At 41.9% G+C, this 12,926-nt stretch overlaps 1 protein-coding gene across 6 annotated transcripts in view; it reads left to right on the forward strand.

Annotated features, from left to right (window-relative positions):
* Window positions 1-12,926, forward strand: part of akap13 (A-kinase anchoring protein 13) — a 406,551-nt gene that overhangs the window by 318,701 nt on the left and 74,924 nt on the right. For all 6 annotated transcript variants that reach the window (XM_072565220.1, XM_072565221.1, XM_072565224.1 and 3 more), the window contains one exon: window positions 8,069-8,219. In XM_072565220.1, coding sequence (XP_072421321.1) covers window positions 8,069-8,219 — 151 coding nt within the window. The remainder of the gene's footprint in view (window positions 1-8,068; window positions 8,220-12,926) is intronic.

The raw sequence follows: 12,926 nt of genomic DNA on the forward strand, positions 1-12,926 counted from the left end.
AAATGATTTGGATGTGAGCATGACAGGTATAGTTAGTAAATTTGCAAGTGACACCAAAATTGGAGGTATAGTGGATAGCAAAGAAGGTTATCTCAGATTACAATGGGATCTTTATCAGATGGGCTGAGAAGTGGCAGATGGAGTTTATCTTATCTAAGCAAATCTTTGCAGGACTTATACACTTAATGGTAAGGTCCTGGGTAGTGTTGCTGAACAAAGAGACCTTGGAGTGCAGGTTCATAACTCCTTGAAAGTGGAGTCGCAGGTAGATAGGATAGTGAAGAAGGCATTTGGTATGTTTTCCTTTATTGGTCAGAGTATTGAGTACAGGAGTTAGGAGGTCATGCTGCAGCTGTACAGGACATTGGTTAGGCTACTGTTGGAATATTGTGTGCAGTTCTGGTCTCCTTCCTATTGGAAGGATGGTGTGAAACTTGAAAGGGTTCAGAAAAGATTAACAAGGATGTTGCCAGGGTTGGAGGATTTGAGCTGGAGGGAGAGGCTGAACAGGCTGGGGCTGTTTTCCCTGGAGCATCGGAGGCTGAGGAGTGACCTTATAGAGGCTTATAAAATCATGAGGGGCATGGATAGAGTAAATAGACAAAGTCTCTTTCCTGGGGTGGGAGAGTCCAGAACTTAGGGGAAAGATATGAAAGAGACCTAAAGGGCAACTTCATGCAAAGGGTGGTACATGTATGGAATGAGCTGCCAGAGGAAGTGTGGAGGCTAGTACAATTGCAATATTTAAAAGGCATCTGGATGGGTATATGAATAGGAAGGGTTTGGAGGGATATGGGCCAGGTGCTGGCAGGTGGGACTAGATTGGGTTGGGATATCTGGTCAGCATGGACAAGGTGGACCAAAAGGTCAGTTTCCATGCTGTACATCTCTATGATTATGGTTGTATGTGACGCATGCCATTTAAATGCAAGCTGTGCTTTGTTCTATGTAGTGAGCCTCATTTGTACCATTGAATAGGAATAACGAGCAGAGGGAGACACTGCTGTCATGGAGGAAAGGGAAAATTGAAAGCAGAGGAGTGTGTACACTGACATGGTCAAGCTTTCCATGTCTCCCACTCGGGAAGCGTGAGCTCCTCCAAATCTCTACCACTAGCAATACTTAACTTGTACCGTTGCCCCTCCACCTATCACCACTGACCCAGTAAAGCTTCAACTACTTAATCCTGGCCTTTCAACTCCTTGCACAGTCTCACCCATCTATCTGTCTATAATCTCCTTCAGCTGTACGACTTCCATGATCTCTGAGTTCCACTATTTCTAGCCACTTGCACATCCCCAATTTTCATCATGTTTTGATTGTCAAACATATTTGCAGTAACCAAATAGAGGTTTATGAAAGCATGAGGGACATGGATAGGGTGAATGGACAAGGTATTTTTCCTAGAGCGGGAGAGTCCAAAACTATAGAGTATAATTTTAAAGTGAGAGGGAAAAGATTTAAAAGGGACCTAAAGGGCGACTTTTTTACGCAGAGGGTGGTGCATGTATAGAATGAGCTGCCAGAGGAAGTGGTGGGGACTGGTACAATTACAGCATTCAAAAGGCATCTGGATATATATATATGAATAGGAAGGGTTTAGGGGAGTATGGGCCAAGTGCTGGCAGATGGGGCTGGATTAATTTAGGGTATCTGGTCCTCATGGACAGCTTGGCATGAAGGGCCTGTTTCCGTGCTGTACAGCTCTCTTACTCTGAGCTCTGCAATGCCCTCTCTCTATCTTTCTCTTCCTTTAAGACAACCCTTAAAACAAATTTCTGACCAAGCTTTTGTCATCTGGACTAATATTTCCTTATGCATTTCCATGTAAACTTTTGACTATTAATGCCTCTGTAAAGCACCTAGATAGTTGTCATCATATTAAAGCTGCTATGTAAATCTAAGTTTTTGTTGGTAGGCCTTCAGATAGATGGCTACAGATTGACACCAGTAGAGGGCTACAAAGAGACCACAAAAATAGTGTAACCCTCCCTGGGGTTAAAGTGATCTGCGGGTCTCTTTTTAAAATAAAAATTTATATAATTATATGTCATTTTATGTTAGATATTATTTTCAGCTGCACTGGTAGTTATCTTATCTTTTAAAAAAAAACTTTTTAAAGCAAAATGACTGTGAAAATTGTATTTATTATGGTTACATTAACCCATTTTACTAACCATAGATTACTAAACATAACCATAGATTACACTAAGTGTAATAATCAAGAATTCACATGGAAACAGTTAATTTTATTATCAAGCAGAAACGTTGCCCAGAGTTTAGTTTTCAGTTTAATTTTGAAGAAGTAAAGATATATTGTTATTTTAAGAATTTGTAGGAGAGCCGTTTAGAAGGCACCAAGGTGAAAAAAGACAGCTTTACTTTAAAATGAAAATAGAGAGGAAATGTTCCCTTTTTATTTTGAAGCTTAATGCTTCTGAAAGACTTGCCGGCCGAGACCCTATAAAGGGTTGCCTCCCCCTCTCCAGACCCCAACTTCCTCTGACTGAATTGTACGTCATGGGCAAATTGAGACAGTCAGTTTATTTTCTTCTGTAACCAGAATGCAAGAGGCAGAATTCTCCTGAGCTGAGTTATGTCGTGGATTAAATTTTCTATAACGCAGTCAAGTCCGTTCAAAGTGGTAGGTAATAAAATGATTCGCAGTGCAAATGATGTTAAACTACCATGTTTGCTCAGGAAGTGAAAGCTTAAATGTTCACAACTGTTAACGTCTTCATTTTGGCTGCCTTTTCTTGGTTTCCTGTTTACAATCTGCTATGATAGACTCCCATCTCCAATCGTGGTGTCTAATATTTCACTGCTTTTTGAAATTAAATCTTTTGCAAATGTTTTAACAGTGTCTGTTCCCTGTTAACGCAGTTGGGAGCTGTACTGTCGTGTATGTTAATATAGATTTCGGTTTTTATAGAAACCGTCAGGCAACAAAATCTATTCTGCAGTGTTCCAGGGAAGATGAATCTTCTTTGGTTTTATGCTGAGTCCAAAAAAGTTAGTGAAAGCAAAGCTGTTCATAATGTTGAATTTGAATCCAAGTATTTGTTTATGAAATGAGCAGAGACAGCTGTCTTGCATTAAGGATAAATGATGGTATAAAGCGAGGCAATATATAGAGCAATTACCAGGAAAAGAGGCCATTTGGAATTCTCGCTGAATGCCGCTGAGTTATTGAGACAGGGATCAGAATATAATGTTGAAAGTTGGTGAATCACTATGGTTTACTAAAGGAATTGTGGATCTTGAAGAAAGAGCAATGTTTTTGTGTGTTAGTCCTAACCTCAGTGTTTGTCACTTATTTCCGATGTTGTGCTTGCCTATTAGACTATTGTACGAGACTGGTATGTTTGAGGTCAGTTTGGATTCAGCTACTAACAACTAAGACAGTGCAGGATGAGCATTGAAAGGCAGGGATTATTGCTCATTCTGATTCAAAGCATTGCAGCATCGTCACCATGAAGCTACTCTTTGTCTAAGTTTGTCTGAGTCTGGATCACTCCCAAAGTACTACTTCCTGTACTGTACTGCAGCCATTGGTGATGGCTTACTAGCAGGATAAAGGTTACACATCCAGCATCCTCATGGGTCCCTGCAGCTGGTCACAGGAGATATTGGAAAAGGGGATTTCCTTCCAGCAGTAGCCAAATTAACTATAGATGCTGGAAACATGGAGGAAAAGCACAAACAAAAGAGGGAGAGGAAAGGTTACTGTTTCACATGTATGACCATTGATCAGAATTTCTGATGAAATGCCACAGACCTGAAGGGGTAATTCCATCTCTCCCTCAGTAGATGATGCCAGGCTTGCTGTGTAATCTTCACATTTTCCTGCAATTTGGCTTTTCTCCCTTTTGCCCCTCCTCTCCCACCCCCAGTCCCCTTGGTCTTTCTCTCTCTCTTCCTTGCACACTTTCATGCATTCCCTCTCTTGCTCTCTCTCATGCATGCACACACCCACCCACCCACCCCCATGCCTCTCAGCAGCAATCTACTATCACTTTGTCACAGGGTAAATGTGGATGGGGGAAACATGCAACTCGTCTTTCTTCATTGAGCTAGAAAGTTCCTTCATAGGAAAGATAAGGAGGCTTTGGAGAGGGTGCAAAGAAGGTTTACCAGGATGCTGCCTGGACTGGAGGGCTTCTCTAATGAAGAGAGGTTGTCTAAGCTTGGACTTTTCTGTCTGTAGAGAAGGAAGAAGAGAGGTGACCTGATTGAGGTATACAAGGTAATGAGAGGCATGGAAAGAGTCAATAGCCAGAGACTTTTCTCCGGGGCAGGATTGACTGGCACGAGGGGTCATAGTTTTAAGATATTAGGAGGAAAGTATAGAGGAGATGTCAGAAGTAGGTTCTTTACGCAGAGAGTTGTGAATGCATGGAATGTGTTGCCAGCGGTGGTGGTGGAAACAGAGTCATTAGGGACATTTAAGCAACTGCTGGACATGCACATGGATAGCAGTGAGTTGAGGAGTGCGTAGGTTAGGTTATTTTATTTTCGATTAGGAATAATCCTTGGCACATCATGGGCCGAAGGGCCTGTTCTGTGCTTTACTTTTCTATGTTCTCTCTATTTGGTTCCAACAAAAATTCAGATTTACACCATTACTCAAAATTAAATATCGATTGTAATCTTTGATCACTGCATGTGAACTTCAGACATCACTTCTAAATTTGCCTTTTATGGGTTTAAACCTGTGTCTTGGACACAATATCAATGTAGTTTGTGTCTGTACAAGATTGCCTCTATACAGAACAACCTCGGTTATCCAAACATCAATTATCCGAATTTCGGATTATCCAAACAAGATCTCAAGGTCCCATAAAAATGTTATCTGAACAATCGGTTATCTGAACAAATACTTGCCACCCATCTCGTTCAGATAATCAAGGTTTTTCTATATTGGTTTGTCTGCTGTAGGTCCCTTTAATCGTATGCATTGCAGAGCATTTGCCTCTGATCAATTCCACATTTTTTTTGGGCGGTTGCCAACATGTTGCGAAAAACACAGCTCTACTTTGTCACTTCGTAAATAAATACAGGAACAGCTTCTGTAGCACATGGGTAAGGAAGTGTTTTGTAAGAAAATTCAGAGATGTTGCAGCAGATGTTACACAGTTAGAATGGGGGAGGTTCATTGGCAGGAAGCTTGGTTTAGTCTTGGCTCAGTGTTGACATGACTTGTTTTCTTTCTCTCTCCTCTGTCTCTGACCCCCTCTCTCTCTCTCTTTTTCTTTCTTGTTGCTGATTCTGCATGGCATCTTCCTCATTCACCTGCAAGTGCAGGCAATTTTGCCTTGTGTGGCATTGTATTCAGCCCCAATCCTGTTGTGAGCTGCTGTCCACCCATGTACACGCTTCAGATGTTATTGAATATGATCACGAAATGTTGTGCCTCCCTGATTTACTTTATTTCTCTAATTCAAAGATATTGAAATATCAGGGCTGTTGACACTTACTATTCAACAAAGACTAAGAATTGGAACTGCAATTCCCTTTTGGCTTAATATCTCGATGCATTCAATCACTTGTCTGTCCTGTGGGCCCACTGATGAAGGAGATATTCAATTGAGGGTCTCTATACTTGTTCTCTGAGCTGTGGGTCTCCAAAGTTTAAAACAAATTAGCTTTTGAATGACTTTATTGTGAGCAATGTAACAGCTGCTTAGAATGTCTATGAAAGTTCTTAGAAACATCCACGCGGGGGAGAGAATCGAGACCAACTTGGGGTCAAATTAACTTTTACGAAGGATTTTAAAGGTGGGGAGAGAAGCAGCTTGGTAGAAAGTTGGCTGTTTTCAGGTATTGAGGGTTAATCGCTAGCTGGAAAGCCTAAACCATCATAAACAGAGGAAGAGGCTAGAGCAAATACAAGAAACCACCATTGGAGTCTGGTTGCAGCTGTCTAAAGTGAGTGAAGAAGATTTGTTCCTGGGACTATGAATTTTGAACTCAATACAAACTGGACCATGTGTTGAGCATGATGCAGCATTTAATTCTGCTCATCTTTACCATTCGCTGATATCGCTTTACCATAAGCCTGCCTCGCATATTTCCTTTAAACTTTCCTCCTCTCACCTTAAATCTATGCTCTCTAGTATTTGTCATGTGAAAATGGGCCAATGAAAGATTTTACTGATGTTTCCACCCAATCAATTCCAGTCCTGTCATTTCCATTTGAACCCTGGTTATGGCACTGGGTAAAATGAGCTTTTCCTGGTGTTAGTGAGGCCAACATATGAAGAACTTGAGAGCTGTAACGTGATGAGTTAAAGATTATACTATCATAAGCCGATTGAACTCACTCAATTTCAGAATCAGTGAATGCTCTGGGAAAATAACATTGTTGAACTGTTAAGACTGGGAGAACTCTGTTTAATCTCTTTGGTTGTCTCCTGCTGCTAACCCATACTTTCACAAGATTGTAAATCTAAAACTTTATATTTCTGAATCATCCCCCCTCAAACCTTTGAAAGCCAAGTTTCAGCATCATATTGCCACTATTCCTGAGTTGCTTTGCACATCGCGTTGTGTGGAAACCGATGAGGCCTTTGCCCAAAACTTAACTTGCATCCAGTGATGTGGTTAAGGGTTCCTGACTGGTGATCCAGATCCCAGAATCCTCTGTAAACAGTTCAATTCCAACAGAACAGTTTGAGGGTTTAAATTTAGTTTACAAAAATCGAGCTGATGGTACAGTTGTCGTTGGGAGTATGTGGATATGAACTTTAATAATGGGGGTGGGTACTATAAGTTTTGTTTCCTGTATTAATCACCACTTCTGCATAGATCTCTGAGGTCACGGCTGGGCAGTGAGTACTGGAACAGAAGATGATTGGTTCACACACCAATCGGCGTGCGCAGACTCTCCAAGGAGCTGCGCAGTGCACGTCTTCAGGAAAGCATTGGCCATAAGCTCCACCCACTGTGGAAATATTGTGGGCAGTGCAACTTAGGATTTCAAAGGAGAGAGACCTAACATCTGGTCTTCCTCAAAGTCTCTGTAAAAATATTTATCTTATCAGTACAACCTGTAACTAGCTGCTGCTATGCAAAATCACAGGATTTTTATGATGCTGAGAGAGATTGGTCCACTTGGCTTTTCAAATGATCATCACGACCCAATGCCAATCACCTGCTTGCTCCCCATATCCTTGCTCGGTATTTCTATCCCAATCATCATCTGATACCCTCTTGAGATATTCTCCAATCAACTTGATTAGAGATGTTATTATGCACCTCTGGAGTGGGTGGGACTTGAATCTGAGACTTCTGGCTCACTACCAATGCATTGTTCTAATGCTGTGTTGATCTTTTTTACTTTAACCTATTTTTCAAAGAAACCTGTTCAAGGATGTTATTACACACCTCTGGAGCCAGTGGGACTTGAATCCATGACTCCCTTGGTCCAGGGTTAAGGATGCTACCACTGTGTCACATTGAAGCCCCCTCCAATGCTGTCTTGAATGTTTCAACTGCCCCTTCCTTTATCAGTGGTAAACACGATCTTGTTAATCACAAGAGCTCTCCTAATTAGACTAGGAAGTAGTCCGCCACAGTAGAGTCAACAGACATTGTAAATTCTTACACTAAAAAGGACAATGGCAGCTACCTTTTTCAGAGCAACAACTCATACAGCACCATGAGCTGTTCAAGCCCATACAACAGCCATTAGAGCCAAAATGCTGGACTAAAGTCCTTAAGGGAACATAGTCGAACATTCCTTATATGGTCTAACCTGTGTTTGATTCCAGTTTATCCTCAAAGTAGTTGACTTCTTCACCGTCCTCTGAAGCAGCCTAATATTCAGTTGCAATAACATCTTAAGAAGGAATTTTAAATAAGGGAATGGAGATTTTAACTTGTACGTGATTTGGGTCTTGTTGGTTGGTGATTTTATGCCAAATATTTGCGGAGGTGCTATCAATATTCACAGAGCTAGGGAGCACTGTCACAAAATCCATTCCTGAAGGAGCTTTCACTGGGATCAAGCATACTGTGATGGGAAATGGAAAAGATTTGTGTCACTGATGTTTCACCTTTTCTTTAGGAGAAAGAGAAATCAAAAGAGAAGGAAGTAAAAGACAAAGACAAAAAAACTGTAAACGGACACGGTTTTACTGCCATCTTAGCATTCCGTACTCCACAATGTGCCCAGTGTAACAAAGCGATCACCAGTCGAGAGGCATACCTATGCAGCAGTAAGTACCTGGGTTTCACTTTGTTTTGTAATTGAATGTAAGTTATTTAAGTTGTGCTGGGGTGATGTCACAGTTTTCAAGCATGTTTCATGCTTGAAGTCACTGGACAGGTCACTTGGACCTGGACAGTTAGCCCTTAGTAATGTGACTGCTGCCCTTCCAAAGCTTGGGAAATGTTTTTCTTGTGAACTCCAAATATGAAAAGCTCCAAATACGGCACTACGTACATGTAACTATTGTTACAAAGAGAAAAGGACAGAACATAGAAGTGGTGGGGCTGAGAGTCAAGTCTGTGTCCTAATAATTTGCTTTAATTGGTGGAATGCAAAATTAGAATTGTTACTGTACCATTAAGGAAGATGTTGACTGTTCAGTCAATGTGAAGACAGTTGATTAACATTTTCATGAAGGATTTGAGACTTTCATTGTGGATGGTTGTTGTTAAGATTGAATTTTAAACTTTCTCATTCCTCTTTTCATATCCCTTCATGTCCTCATCTCCTTCCTTTCTCTGCAGCCCCCTTTTGCTCTCCAGTTCTCCCAATATCTGTGCTCTTTCAATTCTGGTTTCGTGAATATCTCTGATTTTCACCATTGTCGCCCATGTTTTCAGTTCATTGAGCTCAGGGTCCTGGAATGTCATCCTGAAACATCTGCATGTTTTTATTCTCCATTCTAAGATGTCCTTTCACAACCTGCCTGTTCGTATAGGCTTGTGATCACTCAACCTAATATCTCCTTGGGTGTTAAGTTATATTTCATGATATTAGTGTGAAGAACCGTGGGACGTTTGCTATGATAATGGCACTACATAAATGTAACTGTTGTTATAAAGAGAAAAGAACAGGAAATAGAAGTGGTGGGGTTGAGACTCAAGTCTGCATCCAGCTTTTGAGTATTCCCATCAAACGTACATGATTCTCTAACTCTCCATAGGTGCATACAAGTACCATATATCATGTATTGTACCAATGAGTTGAACTGGACCTTGAGTGTAACTATTCTGTGTTACATGGTATCATGTTCTCATTGATTTTTTTGAGCATCTCTACTAAAATTGCAAAATACATTTGGGGATAAGTCAGAGACCCCATGAAATCTCATCTTATTCTTCTCACATTTTTCTGGCTATATTCAAAGGAGAAAGGGAAGATGACAAAGCTGCAAACTATAGACCAGTTATTGGAAAATGTTCTAGTCCATTATTAAGGAAGAAAAAGCAAACATTTAGAAAAAAACTTAACTCGATCAAACAGAGTTACGTGTTTTTGTGAAATGGAAGTTAAGTTTGATAAATTTGTTAGAGTTCTTTGAGGACAAGTGGAGTTAATAGAGTGTATCTGGATTTTCAAAAGGCATTCAGTAGATTGCTGCATGAAAGGTCGTTGCACAGGATAAGAGTTCATGGTATTGGGGATAATCTGTGTGCCTGAATTGAGGATTGGTCTACACACACAGGCAGGAACCTGTGGAATCCCCATTGGAGCACATTCCACGAAATTGCCTGGGAAAAATTGTGGGTGGCACAGTGCTTAGCACTGTTGCCTCACAGCGCCAGAGACTCTGGTTCATTTCCCACCTCAGGCGACTGCCTGTGTGGAGTTTGCATATTCTCCCTGTGTCTGCATGGGTTTCCTCCGGGTGCTCCGGTTTCCTCCCACAGTCCAAAAATGTGCAGGTTAGGTGAATTGGCCATGCTAAATTGCCCATAGTGTTAGGTGAAAGGGTAAAATGTAGGGGAATGGGTTTGGGTGGGCTGCGTTTCGGAGGGTCGGTGTGGACTTGTTGGGCTGAAGGACCTGTTTCCACACTGTAAGTAATCTAATCTAATCTAATAAAATGCTCAGGTGGGCATAAAGCCACCTAACCTGATCTGACCAAATCTGAACTGACCTGACCTCCCCTTTCACAAAGCCTAACCTGACAATCCCTTCCCCTCCCTGCGCCAGACGTAATTTCTCCCACTCATTCTCAAAACTACATAATCTACCCATACCACCTGGCACTATACTACTGCCTAGTGTGCACCCTCCCTGGCACCCTTTCACCTTACCTAGCCAACACCCTACTAACCTGGCACTTTGGCACCTACTCATCTGGCACCCTACCACCTCCACTGGCATCCTACCCCTCTCCGTATCCTAACATCATACCTGCCTTTTGTATGTAAGGTTTGACCACAGCTGTCAGAAAATGGTTTTTTTAGATTAGATTAGATTACTTACAGTGCGGAAACAGGCCCTTCAGCCCAACAAGTCCACACCAACCCGCCGAAGCACAACCCATCCAAACCCATTCCCCTACATTTACCCCTTCACCTAACACTACGGGCAATTTAGCATGGCCAGTTCACCTGACCTGCACATTTTGTTGGTCTGTGGGAGGAAACCGGAGCACCCAGATGAAACCCACACAGACAGGGGGAGAATGTGCAAACTCCACATATACAGTTGCCTGAGGCGGGAATTGAACCTGGGTCTCTGACGCTGTGAGACAACAGTGCTAACCACTGTGCCACCGTGCCGCCCACGGTTGTCGGTCCTTCAAAATCAGAATATACAGCAGCTGACTGCCGTGTAATGGGGACGTGGTTTGTCTTCCCCGACCATTCTTTGTTTGGAAAGAACTGTCCAATGGAAGTGCAGCTCTGCATTTCTGAAGGAGCACTGAGTAGAGTCTCCTCTCAGAAATTCAGAGCTCTCTGCTTGAGATTGGCTTTTCTCTAAAAAATCCACCCAATTCCCTCTATTGTGTGGGAAATACAGTTCAGGGATTGGGGATATGTTGATGGATCAGTCCCAAGTATTTACAATGCCTGGGGACAGAATGTTACCCTAAGTGTGTCAGAGAGTTGAATTCTCAATGTTCAGGAGAGCCATTTTCATTGCTGCTTTCACAACTTCTGAGTAGTATTAAGGATCTCAGCTTTGTACAGAGTGTTTTTGTCTTGTCTATTGTAGATATACAATCTAGAGAAAGATAATACAGACGCTAAACAAATAGATTTAGCACAGAATAGCACAAGAATCAAGTATGAGATGATTAAAGAGCAGAAAGCTGAGGTTTATACCAGGGACAAAGTTAAATGGAACAATGTGGTTTTGTGTCTGACATATACTCTTTGTTTCCCTCTCCTTGCTTGTGGTTTTAGCTTCCTATTTATATATCTGTGTCACCCACAGTCATGGCAGGACAAATTTGAACATTTTAAAGCAGCAGCAAAATGCAAAAATAGCTTTGTGAGAAAAATGCAAAGATATTTCCAAGCTGTGTGTCTCTATAGAAAATGGTCTTGCCAGCTATCTGTTCTCCATACTCCAAATTGGTGGCAGAAGTGTCGACCAATATGCTCCTAGGTGAAAGTGGGTACTGCAGATGCTGGAGATTAGAATGGTGCTGGAAAAGCACAGCAGGTCAGGCAGCATCTGAGGAGCAGGAAAATTGAGGATTTGGGCAAAAGTCCTTCATCAGGAAAGGCTTTTGCCCGAAACGACAATTTTCCTGCTCCTCGGATGCTGCCTGACCTGCTGTGCTTTTCCAGCACCACTCTAATCTTGCCTGCAATCAATATACTCCACCACGCATCTGTCTCCTCTGAAAGCTCTTCCTTACTCTATTTATCCCCATATTAATATTTTCTGTCTTGGACTATGTTCCACGACCACCCCCCTCTCTCCCCCAACACCCAAGCTGGCCCCTCACCCTCAGTCTGTGATGATTCTATGGTGGTGGCAAGTTATTGAATACTTTGTCAGGCAGAGAAACCTGGATCTTAACTAACTGGGGAATCAAAGGTCATGGAGAGGTAGTGGCGAGTGGAATTGAGGCCACAATCAGATCAGTCATCTTGCTATTAAATAGTGGGACAGCTTCAAGGGACCGAATGGCCTGCTGTTCATAACTCGTGTGTTTGTATGTCTCTTCATTCCCTTTCTCTCCCCTCACTTCTGAGATTTCCTTCCCCAAACCCAACCAATCTCTTGTGAGATATTGGATGATTTGCATTATTCCTGTGACAGTTGTCAAATGATTGTTTCCAAACAAATACTTTTGCATTTATATAGTGTCCTTTATGACTTCTGGTCATTCCAAAGTGCTTTATAGACAATGAAGTACTACTTAAGAGTAGTCGCTGTTGTAAGGTAGGAAATGCAGCAGTTTGCGCATAACAAGCTCCCATAAGCAACATTTTCATAATGAACATGGTCTGTTTTTGGGATGTTGATTCAAGGTGAAATATTGTCAAGGGTTTTGTTTTAATTCCCTCATAGTACATGGGCATTGCTAGTTGTAGTAGGTCAGTATTTATTGCCCTTCACTATTGCCCTTAAGGTGCTGGTAAGCTGCCTTCTTGAACCACTGTGTTCTGAGTTGTAGGTAGACCAACAATGCATTTGGGTTGGAGGTCCTAGGTTTTGACCCAGCGACAGTGAAGATCCAGTGATATAGAAACTCCCGCGTTAACTCCCATGTTCTTCAGAACGGTGCCATAGGGTCATTTAAAGTCAACATGCGATGACAGAGTGGGTCACTATTTAACAACGGACCTGAAAGAACCTACCTCTGGCAGTGAGAAATATCAGCAAGATTTTTGTTGACTGAATTTAGCCAAAATATGATTGTCAGGTGGCCACTTTGGGTCAGTGTCAAGTTCAAACTATGTGGTTTCAGGTTTGTCTAAATGGTGTGTATTCATCCCATATCTCC

This window comes from Chiloscyllium punctatum, chromosome 48 (assembly GCF_047496795.1).
Source record: "Chiloscyllium punctatum isolate Juve2018m chromosome 48, sChiPun1.3, whole genome shotgun sequence".
In the NCBI taxonomy this organism is placed as follows: domain Eukaryota; kingdom Metazoa; phylum Chordata; class Chondrichthyes; order Orectolobiformes; family Hemiscylliidae; genus Chiloscyllium; species Chiloscyllium punctatum.